At 40.3% G+C, this 15464-nt stretch overlaps 1 protein-coding gene across 1 annotated transcript in view; it reads left to right on the plus strand.

Annotated features, from left to right (window-relative positions):
• The window catches only part of LOC139640905 (contactin-associated protein-like 5), a 71818-nt gene that overhangs the window by 22354 nt on the left and 34000 nt on the right, over window positions 1-15464 (plus strand). Inside the window, exon 4 of the mRNA XM_071515097.1 lies at window positions 7994-8141. Coding sequence (XP_071371198.1) covers window positions 7994-8141 — 148 coding nt within the window. The remainder of the gene's footprint in view (window positions 1-7993; window positions 8142-15464) is intronic.

Raw genomic sequence — 15464 nt, forward strand, 5'->3', positions numbered from 1 at the left:
GCTGAACGCGAGACAGGTGTGTGAACAGTAATTATAGACGGGCTTCCTGAGCATGTTCAAGGGCATTCGATTCTGAGCGGGAGACAAGATGCTCTCACTTTGGTGCGTCTCAAGGTTTTTTTGCATGTGTATAGGCACAGAAAGTGCCAGACATGAAATGAATGAATGATGAATGATATTTTATGTTTGACAATATGTGAAGAATAAGAGTTATCATCGCTACGAACAGTGCAAAGAAGAGAACTGTCATATAACCTCAGTCTAATAGCTTGTCTCAATTCAAAAGAATAGCATATCAAATGGCCAATTTCCTATGCTATCTAATTATTATATATAATTCATGTGGTGAAATTAAACATGCTCTTGTTCCGCTGCTACTCCCGGCCACATAAATTTATTTCTCTTCATTAAACCTTTCATTTGAATCCTCTCTGGGGGTTTTTCGTTCCCCTTTTTGCCGAATGACTTTGTCCTTAATAAGAGGAGGAGAGTGTCACTCTCATTCAACCTATTGTGCTACAGAGGTTTCAGAGGGTTCAACCTCATCGTAATTCCCCGTGAAAGGTGTCGGGGAGCCTTTTGAAGTTGGCACAAGGTACTTTTTTCTGAAAGTTGTTTTTTTTTTCGCTCCGAGAGAGAGCACCTTCGGAAAAAAAAAAAATAGTAGTCATTGTTCATTGACATGCTGCTGGTAATTTTCGCTATGTCCCAGGATCAAAGACTATGAAAGGCCAGAGCAGCTGCTGCGTCGGTCCGCCTGCATACAAATGCGGATGAAGCGGCCCGACAACAACGGTGCGAGTTTCATTAAATGCCGATCTGCATTGTGCTGCGGCGTTTTATGCGGGCTGCAATATGTCTTTAGCGTTCATTTTGCTTCCCCCGTCGAACAGACGTCTAATTTGGGGCAAGTGAGTGGCTTTTTTCTCATTTTTTTTCTTTCTTTTACCTCTGATTAACCTCCTAATGGTCAGCCGGATCATTGTATTCCTCCTCCAATCCTCTTCATTCCTCATTTGTTCTCCGCTCCTCCATTACATGGAGGCTTGGACAGCCCACAGGTGATCAATATGGAGTCTATTACCATTTGAAGATTGGGTGGCTTAGAGCATCACTCGCTGGTCAATGGGGAACGTCCATGGATCTAATTGATGAAGAACCTGTGACTCATTCGGTTGTTCGGGCAAATAACTTGAGGGTGTTGAATTTTTAATTGGTCATGGATCTTCCGCTGACTGAATCCCTTTGGCTCTCTGCGGCGACTGGCCTTCAATGGAGGCCTCAGCTTGATGCATCCGGATGCATTCAGGGCCGAAAGTTTGTTTCCATTCCATTCCTATCGCCTACTTTTGGGGGGAAAAAACGCCTAAATGCGCTGAAATTGAAATTAGCTTTACTGGTTCATGTAATGCTTCAGTGGAGTAATCCTGTTCATTGGAGATTACCACGGCCATTCATACAGCATTTGGTGACATCAATCCAGAAATGTTATATTCTCTCGCTTTTAGGGTTTTATTCGGAATGTCTGTGCAATGTTGAAAACAAAACAAAAAAAGAGTTTGCTGGTAGATATTTTAATTTAACACAGATTAGAGTGTTTGAGCTTCATTACAGTACTGTACCTCAATAGAAAACTGAGGTCTATGTGTATTCTTGTATAATATAACCGTCAGCAAGCCATGCCTCTTGCTGAAGTAATGGTACATGATTTGTGATAGATAGATGATAGAGTTGTATCTCTCACTTCCCTCAAAGTTGGTGTCCCAGGTGCTATTCTGTGTTTTCCCCCTCACTGAACGGAGTAAATAATAGATTTCCTTCACTGATGTTTGCCTATGTGCCACTGTAGCGGAAAATCAGAGGCAGCGGAATCAAGGAGTGCTTACATTTCCCCATGGGAGAGTTTTGCTGTCTTAGGCTCCGCTGTAAGCCTGGTAACCATTGCACTCAGGTGCTCTCTTTCCGCGACACGTACCCAGGTCCGCTGGGCCCCAGGGACCCTGCACAGCACCACACTGCTCCTCAGCAAGGCTTGGGGAGGGGGGAAGACTGTTTGTCAAGTAAACACTAAGCCACCCCCCTCCCCGTCAATAGTTAGATGTATTGGATGTTGCTTTCAGTAGGCTAAACCAAAGTTATTCCAAAGGATTTTCTTGCAGTTTCTCTTGCAAATACATCTCACTTTCATATCATGGTTTGTAAGGCTGCGTTCACACTGCTGCTGAAAGTATCTTGATTCTGATTTTTTTTTCCCCCTCACATGTGACACAGACCTGATGTTTTCTAATCAGTGTGAACAGCAAAAAGCAGCATGGAGTCACATTTTTTCATTTCAATTCCCATCTGGACCACAAGGATGTGTGGTGGGGCTGAGCAATAATTAAATATTATTGTTCATTGTCTTTCAGTAGAATAATATTGTGATGAAATGAGTCATTTTGATCCACAAATCTGTTGTCTAATGTAATGATAAATAGACAATACTAATTAAAATCTCTCACAAAATGATATCTGTAATAAATTAGGTAATATTACTTGAAAATGGCAGTTTTATCATGCATTACCATGCAGTTCATTGCAGTGAATATCAATTTGATTTACCATGTGATTTTGCGTTTGCAGATAGAGTTTTATATTGATATCAAAATATTTTTTTTAGGATTATCATGGCATTCAAGATAAGGCATGCATCCTACATGTGACGTTCATTTGAATGCTCAAATCAGATGTTGTCAGTGTTGCCATGACAATAAGTAAATCTTACGTCATTCACCTGAGACAACTACAATAATTAATTTTGGCACCGCAACAGCTTGGCTGAGCACCATAATCATAGAGGATAACAAGACACGACAATAGAAAGAAAGACAAATAGTCAACTTGATTAGTATTTGGGGAGAAGCCTCAATTCAGTCAAAACTCAAAGACAGATATTGGAACATAAATGTGTTGGAAACAAGTGAGAGGTACAACAATTAATGTTATGCATTTTGTTATTGTTACTCGCCCATGTCTTTTCAACATAGCTGTCAGTTCATATTCAGATATGAGTTACATCCTAGAACTAGAAGGGCACTCGGAGAGCGCAGAGCTCCACCAAGGTTCGTGCTATTATTGCTCGTGAGTCGGATCCGGATCCGCTTCAGAATGTAATGGGTTCTTCCTTGGCCCATGCTACACCTTTCCACGACGTTTCATGAAAATCGGGCCAGTAGTTTTTCCGTAATCCTGCTGACAAACAGACAAACAAACAAACAAACGGCACCGAAAACATAACCTCCTTGGCGGAGGTAATAAATATGAACAGTCATCAAAAAAATCAGATATGAGCAGTAATTCAGAATTGAGCATGAAGGCCTGCAGTGTGAACGCAGCCTAAAACTGAGCTTCTCTGTATGCGTTTGTGCCAAAGCATAACCTCAGGTGTGTCATGTGAGGACCGGCTTGCCTGGGGACATAATTGCGCACGACACACACTCAGCTGATTTAAATCATCAGGACGCCGCTCATCACAGGAGAGGAAGAGTAAAGAGTCTTAATGAACGGTGAGGGAGGCGGCTCAACAGTCGATACAGGAATAGAAATAATGAAGTCACTGTGGGGTTAGGACTGTTTATGTGGACAATGACTAACCTCAGCCCTCCGGCCCTCTGGGAGCTCTTCTGCACCCTCAGGCCTCTATCCGGAGACTCTGCTTCATCTCCGCGCCGTAATTGGGAGGATGTATCGTTGCATATTTTTTCCGATTCAACAAGGAGCACTCTGGGGAAAGGCTTAGCTTTCGTCAGATTTTAAAATAGTCTAGTCATATGGGATTATGGAAAGCAACTGGTTTTTTTTAAAAGCTTCGGGCTACACACTTCAGGCGACACAATTCTTTTTAGATTAAATGTTCAAATAATTATGTGTAATGCCATTCATTCATTTTCCATACACGCTTGTTCCTATTCAGGGTCACGGGGGGGGGCTGGAGCCTATCCCAGGATGCATTGGGCAGAAGGCAGTGAAGGCAGGGACCCAGTTACAGGGCGAACTCAGACAGACAGACAAACACGCCTATGGGCAATTTAGAGTCTCCGGTTCACTTGACCTGCAGGTCTTTGGACTGAGGGAGGAAACCGGAGCACATGGAGGAAACCCACGCACACATGTGAGAACATGCAAACTCCACATAGAAAGGACCAGGGCCGAGAATCACATCCATTTCACTAAGGTTGCAACATTATCATCTTTAAATTAATGGCTATTCTAAAATGAAAGAAATTTAAACGGACAATAGGTTACTTAATGCCCTTTTAAATAGATTAAATCTCATTCAATGGCATGAGAATATATTTATGCCCTCGCCCCCCAGTACCTATCTGACCTCCTCCACCCCTATACCCCGTCCCGGAATCTGCGGTCCTCAGACACGGGTCTGCTCTCCACCCCCCACACCAGCCTGCGATCTTTTGGGGACAGAGCCTTCAGTGTGGCAGCCCCCACCTCTGGAACTCTCCCGGCAGAGATCCACAGCGCTCCATCTCTGGACACTTTTTAAAAAATCCTGATAACCCAGCTATTCACCAAGGCCTATGGCCTCTAGTCAACTCTCTCATCCCTGGCAATTATTGCTATTATTATTATTATTATTATTTCTGTTCTTGTAATTTGTCTGTTTCACTGTGTAAAGCGTCCTTGGGTTTCTTGAAAGGCGCTATATAAATCTAAGTTATCATCATTATTATTATTATTATTATTTGAGCATGTGAACATGCATGCAATCCAGGCAATAATGAAATGATGCTTGAAGTATATCACAAGGAGCCAGCATTTGCAATACAATATAAAGGGTTACTTGCACTAGTGATTATAAATACAAGCTATTACTATTCAAGGTCATTGAAAACCTTGAACAAATTTTGTCTTTCAATACAAGACAATAGAATACAATACAGTACAATATACTTTATTGTCCCCTTGGGCTAATTTGTCTTGGACTCAAATGCTGCACACATATAACTGCCTCCATACTAGTAAAAAACAACAAAGTATAACAAAGCAACACATACTGTAGCAAATCACAACCACAAATTACACATATTGCACATTACGCATATTCAAATTGCACATATTACACATATTGCACATATTACACAACCAGTGGTAAGAACACCATGAAGCTATCGCACAAACCCTGCAGCCTCAAGCAACATCATTTAAAATTTTAATTGAGGTAGGCACAAATGAGTTTTTAAAACGGTTGAGTTTACATTGGGGTACTCCCTCTGCCAGAGGGTAAGAGCTCATACAAGCCGGATTGTAATCAATAAGATGAGTAGACATTGCACTTTACCTCCATGCCTTTCAAGGTGCACTTAAGGTATCTGTAGCTACAGACTGCATTAGGGAAGGCTCACCCAAGCTCTCTTTTCTCTCTCAATTCAATTCAATTCAATTCAGTTTGCTTTATTGGCATGAAAGTTTACAAACAATGTTGCCAAAGCATGAAGGTACAAAGTGTGTGTGTGTGTGTGCATCTGTGTGTGTGTGTGAGTGTGCTGGGTTAGCACTCCATCATATAATGACTACCAATAGTCATAACAGTTCAACAATAAAAAATGCATCAAACACAAAATATATTGGTCAACGTGTGTGTGTGTGTGTATGTGTGTGCGTGCGTATGTGTTGGTCTCTCTCTCTCTCTCTTTCTCTCTCTCTCTCTCTCTCTCTCTCTCTCTTTTTCTCTCTCTCACTGTTTGTGTCAGCAGAAGTTTGCGGTCATTCCTTTGAGAACTTCCTTTATTAAACTACTGCCATCATAACCACTGTAAATGCTGCACTATAACTGATGTTCCCCCGCTATGTTGTCTTTTTCTTTAAAGAAATACACCAAGTTTTTGGGTGTTTGATCTATTGGTCAACTTCCCCATTAAGTGATGAGAAAGTAGACACCAAATTCATCCACTGGTTTTGTATGGAGCCTAATATCAGGCTCCATGCTAACAGTTTGGCATGTAATATGTTAAAGGTTAATTCCGGTAATTTTCATCCTGTGCCTTATTTTCCTAGTTTTTGCCATGATGACGATTGATTGTGCTCAGAGTTTTATCATTTCACTTTACTTCATCATTTGCTTTACCTACCTCAAGTTTGTTGGTAGCGCTGCTCTCCAATACACACCCAAAGGGCAAACACAGTCTCCAACAGAAAGCAATTAAAATACGTCCTTTCAACACAATAACACCCATGAATGAATGACGAATCTAAATCAAAACAGCGCTGCATACCCACACCTTTACCGAGCGAAACAAACGCAATCAATACTCAAATGGTTCAACACTGACAACACAAGTCCGCTTGGAGTAGTATATTTATGATAGCACCTGCAGAAATTACTCATGGCCATGTGGCATGACTTCTGCCTGAATGTTACCACCTACTTTAGCAAAGACAGCTAAAATCAGTAACAGCAGGGGATCAGCATGGGTTACACTCTAGATTACTACCATCAAGGCTAATAAATTGGATATGGCATATCAAAACAGGCCACGCTGACCCGTTATTAACGTGCATTAGCAAGGCTTTTGTCAAAAGGCCAGATGATGATCATAAACACAGCTGATGTGCGATTATGTTATCTTTCTCCTATGCGCTGTTAGGTAACTCTGCTCACTGTAGATATATTTACAGAACAGAATACAGAAGACAATATAAAACTACACCAAATCTAAGTCCTCAAATCCTAATTTTTCAGTGAATTGGTCGGCTAAATCACGGTTACTATAATAGACGTCGGTAGCATCCTGCCACTACAGCGGGACAGCATAGCAAGAAACCTATTTTTGTGAATCAGTGGCACATGGTGTAAATTGCAGTCAATGACGCAAGGCGCACAGGGCGGCACGACTGGTGTTTGATAATCACCAGTGAAGAAACAAGGTGGGATTAGGAGGAATACATTATCAGTGGGTGTGGTAGGGGTTGGCGTCAGTCATGACCAATCAAACTGCCTCTTCCCTCCAACTGAATTCAGTGCGCTCTGTGCCACGGCGCTCTGAAAGTTTGGTGATGGAGAGAACAGTCCGCAATCATTCCGCCACATTAGCTTCTCCCAAGAGGAAGCTGATGTCCTTGTGCGGGAGGTGCAGAATCGCCACAAGCACCTTAAATTAAATTATCTTGGGACGAGATAACACATTTGGTGACTGTGTTGCTGTGGTCCTAGGAGAACTGTTGCTCAATGGAAGAAACGGTTCAGTGATATTAGGCGAAGAGCCAAACCGAAGTTGGCAGCGAACCTCAGGGACCGTTTGGCTACCAGAGGGGGACCATCCACCAGCCAGTCCCTGACATCTATAGAGGATGCGTCCTCCTCCACAATCCCCATTCTACTGTATATACTGTAGTAAGAATGAATGAAAAATGTTGTATCTTGTCATGTCCTGCTTGAGGGATTTACATCAAAGACAAATTGGCCAACATATAATCCAAAAAAAAGGGGTTGATAAGCTCTTGAATAGGATCTGCTCATGCGTGCATCGCTTAGTAAAGCCACGAAAATAGCACCGAACACGACTGCGCCATGCACCTTCGGCCTGGTCTGAGCAGGCGGGCAGCGAAAGCGCAAATCCCGGTAATCCTTGACACCAAGATTGCACTGCGCTGCTTGATCATTACTGACAAACCCTCTACTGTGCCTCTCCTCCTAGTCAAGTTTGCAGCGAATCACCAAAACGAAAATAGAGACCATAACATTAACCTGGTTAGCGCTGTATATAATGGAAACACATAATGAACCAACTGGACTTTGCCTTTACCAGGCTCGGGTCTGCACAGCTCAGCACGGCCTGGTTGGTAATGGAAATGAGGTAGTAGTTCTAGAAATTCATCCTCCCACTGTATCTTTACACCTACTGAGCAGATAGTAGGCTAGATTATGCTGTGGGAATAGCATGTCTGTTGGTCTGTCTGTCTGATCTGCTATCATCTGTTTCTGTCTGTGGGTCAACAGAGGTTTGTAGGGAACGTGAATTCGGAGGCCGTCGTGCAGAACAAGCTCTCCCATTCTGTCAGAACCCGTTTCCTGCGTTTCATCCCTCTGGACTGGAACCCCAGTGGCTGGCTGGGCCTCAGAGTGGAGGTGTATGGCTGTTCCTACAGTGAGTAATGCTGCAGTTACACCACCACATACAGGAGTTCATTTATACAGCAAAACCTGCAGGTACACCACATACAGGAGTTCATTTATACAGCAAAACCTGCAGGTACACCACATACAAGAGTTCATTTATACAGCAAACACTTCAGTTACACCACCATATAGAAGAATTCATTTATACAGCAAATCCTGGAGTTATACTAACACATGGAAGGGGTTAACTTATCAACTATTGTCTATGAAAAAGAAGAAAACCCATTTGTTATACTTTTTTTTTTTTTGAAACCACACACACATAACAAAACAGAGACAGAAAAAAACAAAAAAAGGGGAAAAGGGCGGAGGGGGGGGATCTCGAAGGGGCACTAGCCTGGGGACCCCACACATAAGGTCAGTTGCCAGCGCCACCATCCCAAAAATACCCCAGGGCAGAGAGTGCAGAGCAAACCTGGTTACAACCGACAGTTTAAGCTATATTACCAACTGACAACAGTCGCACCACATAAATATCAATTCCATGTGTATCTAAATGGGATGTGGTGTGTTCAAGAATGACCTAATTGAAGTCCAAGGACCTTCAAGTCCGCTGTCCAACTTTTGTAGGGTTGTGGCCGCTTGTTCCATTGAGACCAAGTCCAGATATTCCTTGAGCCAGTTCTCCTAACTGAAACAGTTGGGTTTCCTCACTTTCCAGTGGATGAGTATTGTCCTCTTCACCGAGAGACATGCTAGTCCAATCAGCCGTTGTATCATTTGAGAATTGATTCCAACTACTTTACTGCCCAGTAAACACACTGTAGGGCATATTGGAATATTTACACATAAAATAGAATTTAAGAAATTTATAACATCAACCCAAAATCTTTTTACTGCTGGGCAGTGCCACAATTGATGCATTAGTGTACCGTCCCACCACAGCCATGCCAACATAAATCCAAAACATTTTGATGCATTTTCTTTAATCTTTGTGGTGTTATATATGACCTAAATAACATTTTTAACTGGATAACTTTGTACCTCACACAATTTGATAAATAATTTGAACGTTGCAAAATCTGTTCCCATTGGTCTGTGGCGAGAGACACCTCTAGATCTTTCTCCCACTGTGACTTAATGGTTGTAAAACAGTCATAAGTGGTCTGGGATAATAATTTATACAATTTAGAAACCGTTCCTTTACCATTGACTGCCTCCATCAATTCCTTATCAACAGAATCTTTATGATTTAGGATAATGCCCTTAGTCATGTAATTCTTTAATATGATTTTAAGCTGTATATATTGAAAAAAAAATTGAGTCGTTAAATTTGTGTTGCCTTTTCAGTACATTGAAATCTACTATATTTCCATCAACTATCAATTGGCTCAGAGTATTAATTTTTATTTTGCTGCCATATTTTGTTGACAATAGGTTTCTCTCCAGCAGTAAATAAGGGGTTCATCCAAATTGGCCATGAGGGGAGGGATAGGCCAGAAATACTAAGACGTCTGTGGAGTTCTTTAGCTAACTCACATGAATGGAGGATCAAGGGATTATCAATATTTTTATTACATTTCGGGTAATACCAGAGGGAGGCTAGAGAAATATGCTTATTACTTTCAGCTATGATTTTTTGTTCTAACCACTTCAAACTACCTTCCTCACAATGTCTTGTGTATGCCCATGATAGTGTGTATCTGCCATTATGGGATAGATAATATGAATAAACAATCAGGTATACCTAAGCCACCCATATTTCTAGGGATGGTAAGTTTTTTAAGACTTATTCTAGGTTTTCTATCTTTCCACAGAAACTTAGTAAATCATTTATTTACTTCCTTAAACCGTTGCTGTGGAAACCTGAGAGGAATTGCAGAGATGAGGAAGGATAATCTCGGGAGTATGTTCATTTTAATTACTTCTGCTCTGCTCTCCCCCACAATGATAAAGGCATTGTCGTCCACCTCTTGCTTTATTAAGGGTCTTGCTTCAAGGTCTTGCTTTCAAAAGCTTAGGTCCATTCAACTCATAGATCTTTTGAACCGGAGATCTAATTGTGATACCCAGATATTTCATCCCCTGTGTCTTCCATACAATGGGAGGGATGAGGGATGTGTTTTCCTTCTCTTATTCGTTGTTAATTTTGTTGCCTACTGGCAATATTATGTGTTTTCTGTGTTTTGTGTTTGCATTGTTGTCTTTTTTATGTTCTCCCTTTTCCCTTGAGGTGCAGAGCAGGCTTAGTATCTATGGAAAATAATACACAGTGTGTTGGCCTAGAATATAATTTTATATCTAAATGAGACCTAATACTGTTAAATTGATATCATGGAATGTGAATGGGGTGTCAAATAAACAGTATAAAATAATTTCTCATTTAAAAGCTTTGGCATGTGATGTTGCAATGCTACAAGAAACTCACTTGAACGAGGTAGAATCACAGAAATTAAAGCAAAGATGGGTAGGCCAAGTGTTTGTGTGTGCAGTAGTGCTTCATGGGGTGTATGCATTTTGATTTCTAAAAAAGTTTATTTTACATTAACAGAGTTAATTGCTGACAAGGAAGGGAGATATGTTGTAATTTCTGGACTTCTTGAGAATAAAAAATATACTTTTGTTAATATATATGCTCCCAATTCTGGGCAAGCGGCATTCTTGTCGACATTATGTGCATTATGCTACTGTCCAGGTTCACTGGTGATCTTATTGTGCTTGGCGGGGACTTCAACTTGGTTTGTGAACCAGTAATAGACCGTTCTAACTGTTCCCTTCCAATAGACGCTGCCCTTTCTGCAGCTTTTGAAGAAATTCAGAAATCTTTAGGTTTAACCGATATATGGCGTTGTCTTAATCCAAGTTGCCGGGAATATACTTTTTATTCTAAGGTCCACAATTCCTACTCCAGGATAGACTATTTGCTATTGTCAAATGTCTTAAATGAGAATGTGATCAATGCTGAGATTCACAATATATTAATATCGGATCACGCCCCTATTTCTGTAGTATTTTCTCCTCACTTAAACTTACATAAAGCAAAATATTGGAAGTTCAACAATACCCTGTTAAGGGATGAGAAGCTGGTTTCATTGGTAAAGGACAAAATATTAGACTTTTTTGCTGTAAATCTTTATTCTGTTTCTTCTGTACAGATTGTATGGGAGGCTTTTAAAGTTACATGTAGAGGGTGGATCATTAGTTACTCTGCTGCAAAACAGAGACAAAGGTGTGAAAGAAGAAATATTCTGATGATGGAATTTAAAAATTAGAAAAGCAGCACATGGAGGATCCTAGTAATCTGGAGCTTAAAAAGTTTATGTTACTTACTAGGTCAGAGTTGCAAGCATCTTTGCATGAAAAAACAACATTTGCTTTGTATAGATTAAGGCAGAGATATTTTGAGAATGGTGATAAGGCTGGCAAAATGTTAGATCTCAGGCTGAAACAAATGGAGAGCAAATATTCGATTCCTGCCATTCACAACTGTAAAGGGTCTTTAATATGTGAACCAAAACAAATAAACTTTTTCGAGATTATTATTCAAAATTATATTAATCGGAACGTAAGTTTAATTTAAAGGAAGCCAATGATTTTTTCAATACTCTGTTGTTGCCTGTGTTGAAGAACACTGATAAGGAACATTTGTAAAAGGCAGTCTCTGTGACAGAGATTAAGGCTGCAATTAAAGCGCTCACTGCTGGTAAAACACCAGGGGAGGACGGTTTTACTATTGAATTTTATAAATGTTTCCAGGACACACTGTCCCCCTTTCTAAATTTATTGTATAATGATATTATTGCCAATCAATCTATGCCCGGCAGCATACGCTCAGCTGTGATGTCTGTGTTACCAAAACCAGGCAAAGACCACCTACAGATGAATGATTTCCATCCTCTTAGTCTGCTGAATAATGATTATAAGATATTTGCAAAGATGCTTGCAACGCGCCTCGAAAAAGCGGTTCCTTCTTTAACTCACATAGACCAAGTGGGTTTCATTGCTGGCCGTCATGCCTCCAATAACATGAGGAGACTTTTTCATGTCATGTCAAGAGCTACATCACTTCAGCATCCAGCTGTAGCAATATCGCTGGATGCAGAAAAAGAGTTTGACAGGATAGAATGGTCTTATTTATTTCATACACTAACAAAATTTGGTTTTGGTCCAACTTGCCTACATTGGATTAAGGCTCTTTATCATAAACCAATTGCATTTGTCAAAACCAATGGTATGAGATCATCCCCCTTTCAGCTTTTCAGGTCTACCAGACAGGGTTGTCCAGCTTCTCCACTTATTTTCACACTAGCACTCTAACCTTTAGCCTGTGCCATTAGAGCCAATCCAAACATATCCGGTATCAGTCTATTTGGGTATGATTTTAAAGCTAATCTTTATGCTGACGACATTCTTTTAACATTATCCCACCCAGGTGACTCAGTCCCACACCTTTTGAAGCTCATTGATGATTTTAGCCAGCACTCTGGTTACAAGGTTAACTGGAGTAAGAGTTAAGCCATTCCACTTAACCATCTTACATTCCCAGCAGATTTAGCATTCTGCACACTAAATGCAATAAAAAGGCCCTTCATGTTCTCAAATGCTGTTGACAATGCTGACAAAGTGGATTACGCACAGGTAATGTATTAATCAAGCCTAGTGCAGCCTGAAAATAAATTGTTAAATGAGGGATTGTCTTTTACATTTAGTGATAGTAGGATTTTAATTTCCCTACAGCGACTTTGTCCCAGAGTCTCACAACTCATAACACGTTTGAACACAAGGACTTTGCGGCATATTTTCTGATCTCATTGAGTTATCTTTTTATTAAGGAATGATGTTAGAGGACAGCTATATAGAAAGTGGCAGATAGTTGGGGGGGGTGGATGTTAATACTGAGCGGGCTCCAGGGCTATCATGCTTGAAAACATCAGCTGCTGAGCAGACACAATGCCAGCAGCTAATAGAGACAGACAATGACAAGCCCGCAAGTTGAGAGGCAGCCTCTTCCTAGGTGCTGCTAAATAAAATAAAGGGGAGTCACTGGGACGCCTCTCCCACACATTGTGAAGCAGCACTAACTGGATGAGCCAGTGAATTACTGCACTGTGAAAGACAGTTATAATTATCCCTGAGTGAGCAGTTTTATAATGCCCAACCGTTCCACAGCATGATTCCCTGTATTAATGTTGGATGAATGTGTGCTGTGCTAATAAATGCTGCATGATTTGGCCCTTATTTTCAACTTACCCGCAAAATGAAACTCCTGAATGTCTTTTCAAAGCAAACAAAAGAGTAGAAGAAGGGAAAAACCCTCGGAGCCACCCGTAACCGCTGGATATGTCAAAAGATGATGAAGGAGCACTTACAAGAAGCAAGCCCAAGGAATTTCTAATGGGGTCATAATCATCTCTGGTGAAGCTCGCTGATAGGAACGGCAGAGTTTTATAAGTCATTTAAATGATTTACAAGTATGCATATAACCCAAGTACGATCAATTAAATATTGAGAGGTTACATATAATTAGCATTATGGTTGGCTTTATAACTTGAAATAGCCTACTGCTAATATATTTGACATGATAACAATTAAGATCTGTGAAAGTGGGTCATGAGTAGTAGTAGTGCATGTCTTCAGTCGAATTTTCACAAAGTAAGAAGCTATTCATGTGAGCGATACACCTCTGAATGTGTGATTATGCCTCATATATTAAACTTTTAATGGTTGTAGCACTAGACATTTAACAAGGTATCAAATATATTCCTGCATTCCTCATTTGCTACCAGGTATCATTCTTAATAGAACACCAATTATTGCATACTTTCTCTCTGTGTGCCCAGAAAAAAATCATTTTGATGTCAGTCTTACATATAAATACAATTTTTTGGTTATTATTTACAATGGGATAATAGTAGGAATGGGACGATATGTAGCGAAATTCAATATATCACAATACAAAGATGTGACAGTGCGTATCGTGGGGCAGAAAAATGAATCCTGATATGAACTCCATTTTATTCTGCTGTAGTAATCACAAATGAGACGCATGACCATCACAGTTTCACAAGCTCTCCATCCAAATTATATTATTTGCACTTTGTAATGACATTTTGAAATTGTTGTTTACATTCTAGCGAGCCAATGGCATCGCTAGAAAGATTTGTGGCTCTGAAATAAACATAATTCTGCACCGTCATACTCTGTCATCATTGAACTTTTATTTATTACATTGTATCATGGTTGTATCGAATCATGAAGCCCATATTGCGTATTGAATCCTATCGTGAGATAAGCATATCGTCCCATCCCTAGATAATAGTCACTGATTGTCATTGTTGTTTATTGATTATAGCTCTGCTTTCAATACAGTTGTACCATCCAAACTGAGGTATTGGTCTGGGCAACTCTATCTGTAATTGGCTATTTGACTTCCTGACAGGCAGGCCCCAGACTGTAAGAATAGGTAAAACGCACTCATCTACATTAGTTCTTAGGACTGGCGCGCCTCAGGGCTGCTGTCTCAGTCCCCTATTGTACAGTCTGTTTACACATGACTGTGTTGCCAAATATAATAATATTAATAATAATAAACTTTATTTGTATAGCACCTTTCATACAAGAAATGCAGCTCAAAGTGCTTTACAACAAAGAAATTACATGCACCAAGTGCTTCACATAAAACTTGATAATAATAGCGAAAATAAGATAAAGATGAGAATAGAATACATAATGCATAACATAAGATGGAAAATAAAACCCACTGAATAATAATAATAATAAAAATAAAGTTAGAAATAGAGTACATAGAATGCATAAAATCAAGTAAAATACAACATTTTAAAAGAAGTGCAGCCATATGACAACAACAGCATCATAAAATTTGCAGACGACACCACAGTGATTGGACTAATAAGCGACAGTGATGAGAGGGCCTATAGGAGGGAAGTGGAAGATCTAACCATATAGTGCCATGATAACAAGCTCTCTCTAAACGTCAATAAGACAAAAGAAATCATTGTTGACTTCAGAAGGATCAGAGAAAATCACATTCCTATTTCCATCAATGGGTCCTCTGTTGAAATTGTTGATAGTTTTAGATTTCTTGGTATACACATCGCATGACAACATCACATGGTCTCTTAACACCAATTGCATCCTCAAGAAAGCACAGCAGAGACCGCACTTTCTGAGGTGTCTCAAGAGTTTTGGCATGAGTACCAAAGCTCTTGTGAACTTTTATCTCTGTACCATAGAGAGTGTTCTGACAACCTGACCGCTCAGGACTGCAGACTGCTACAAAGAACTGTAAAGACAGCAGCAGAAATCATTGGCACAGAACTACCACAACTTC

The sequence above is a fragment of the Centroberyx affinis genome, unplaced genomic scaffold (genome assembly GCF_046629955.1).
Source record: "Centroberyx affinis isolate AG114_WGS23_722 - 3 ecotype Tasmania unplaced genomic scaffold, CSIRO-AGI_Caff_v1 ptg000308l_1, whole genome shotgun sequence".
Taxonomy (NCBI): domain Eukaryota; kingdom Metazoa; phylum Chordata; class Actinopteri; order Beryciformes; family Berycidae; genus Centroberyx; species Centroberyx affinis.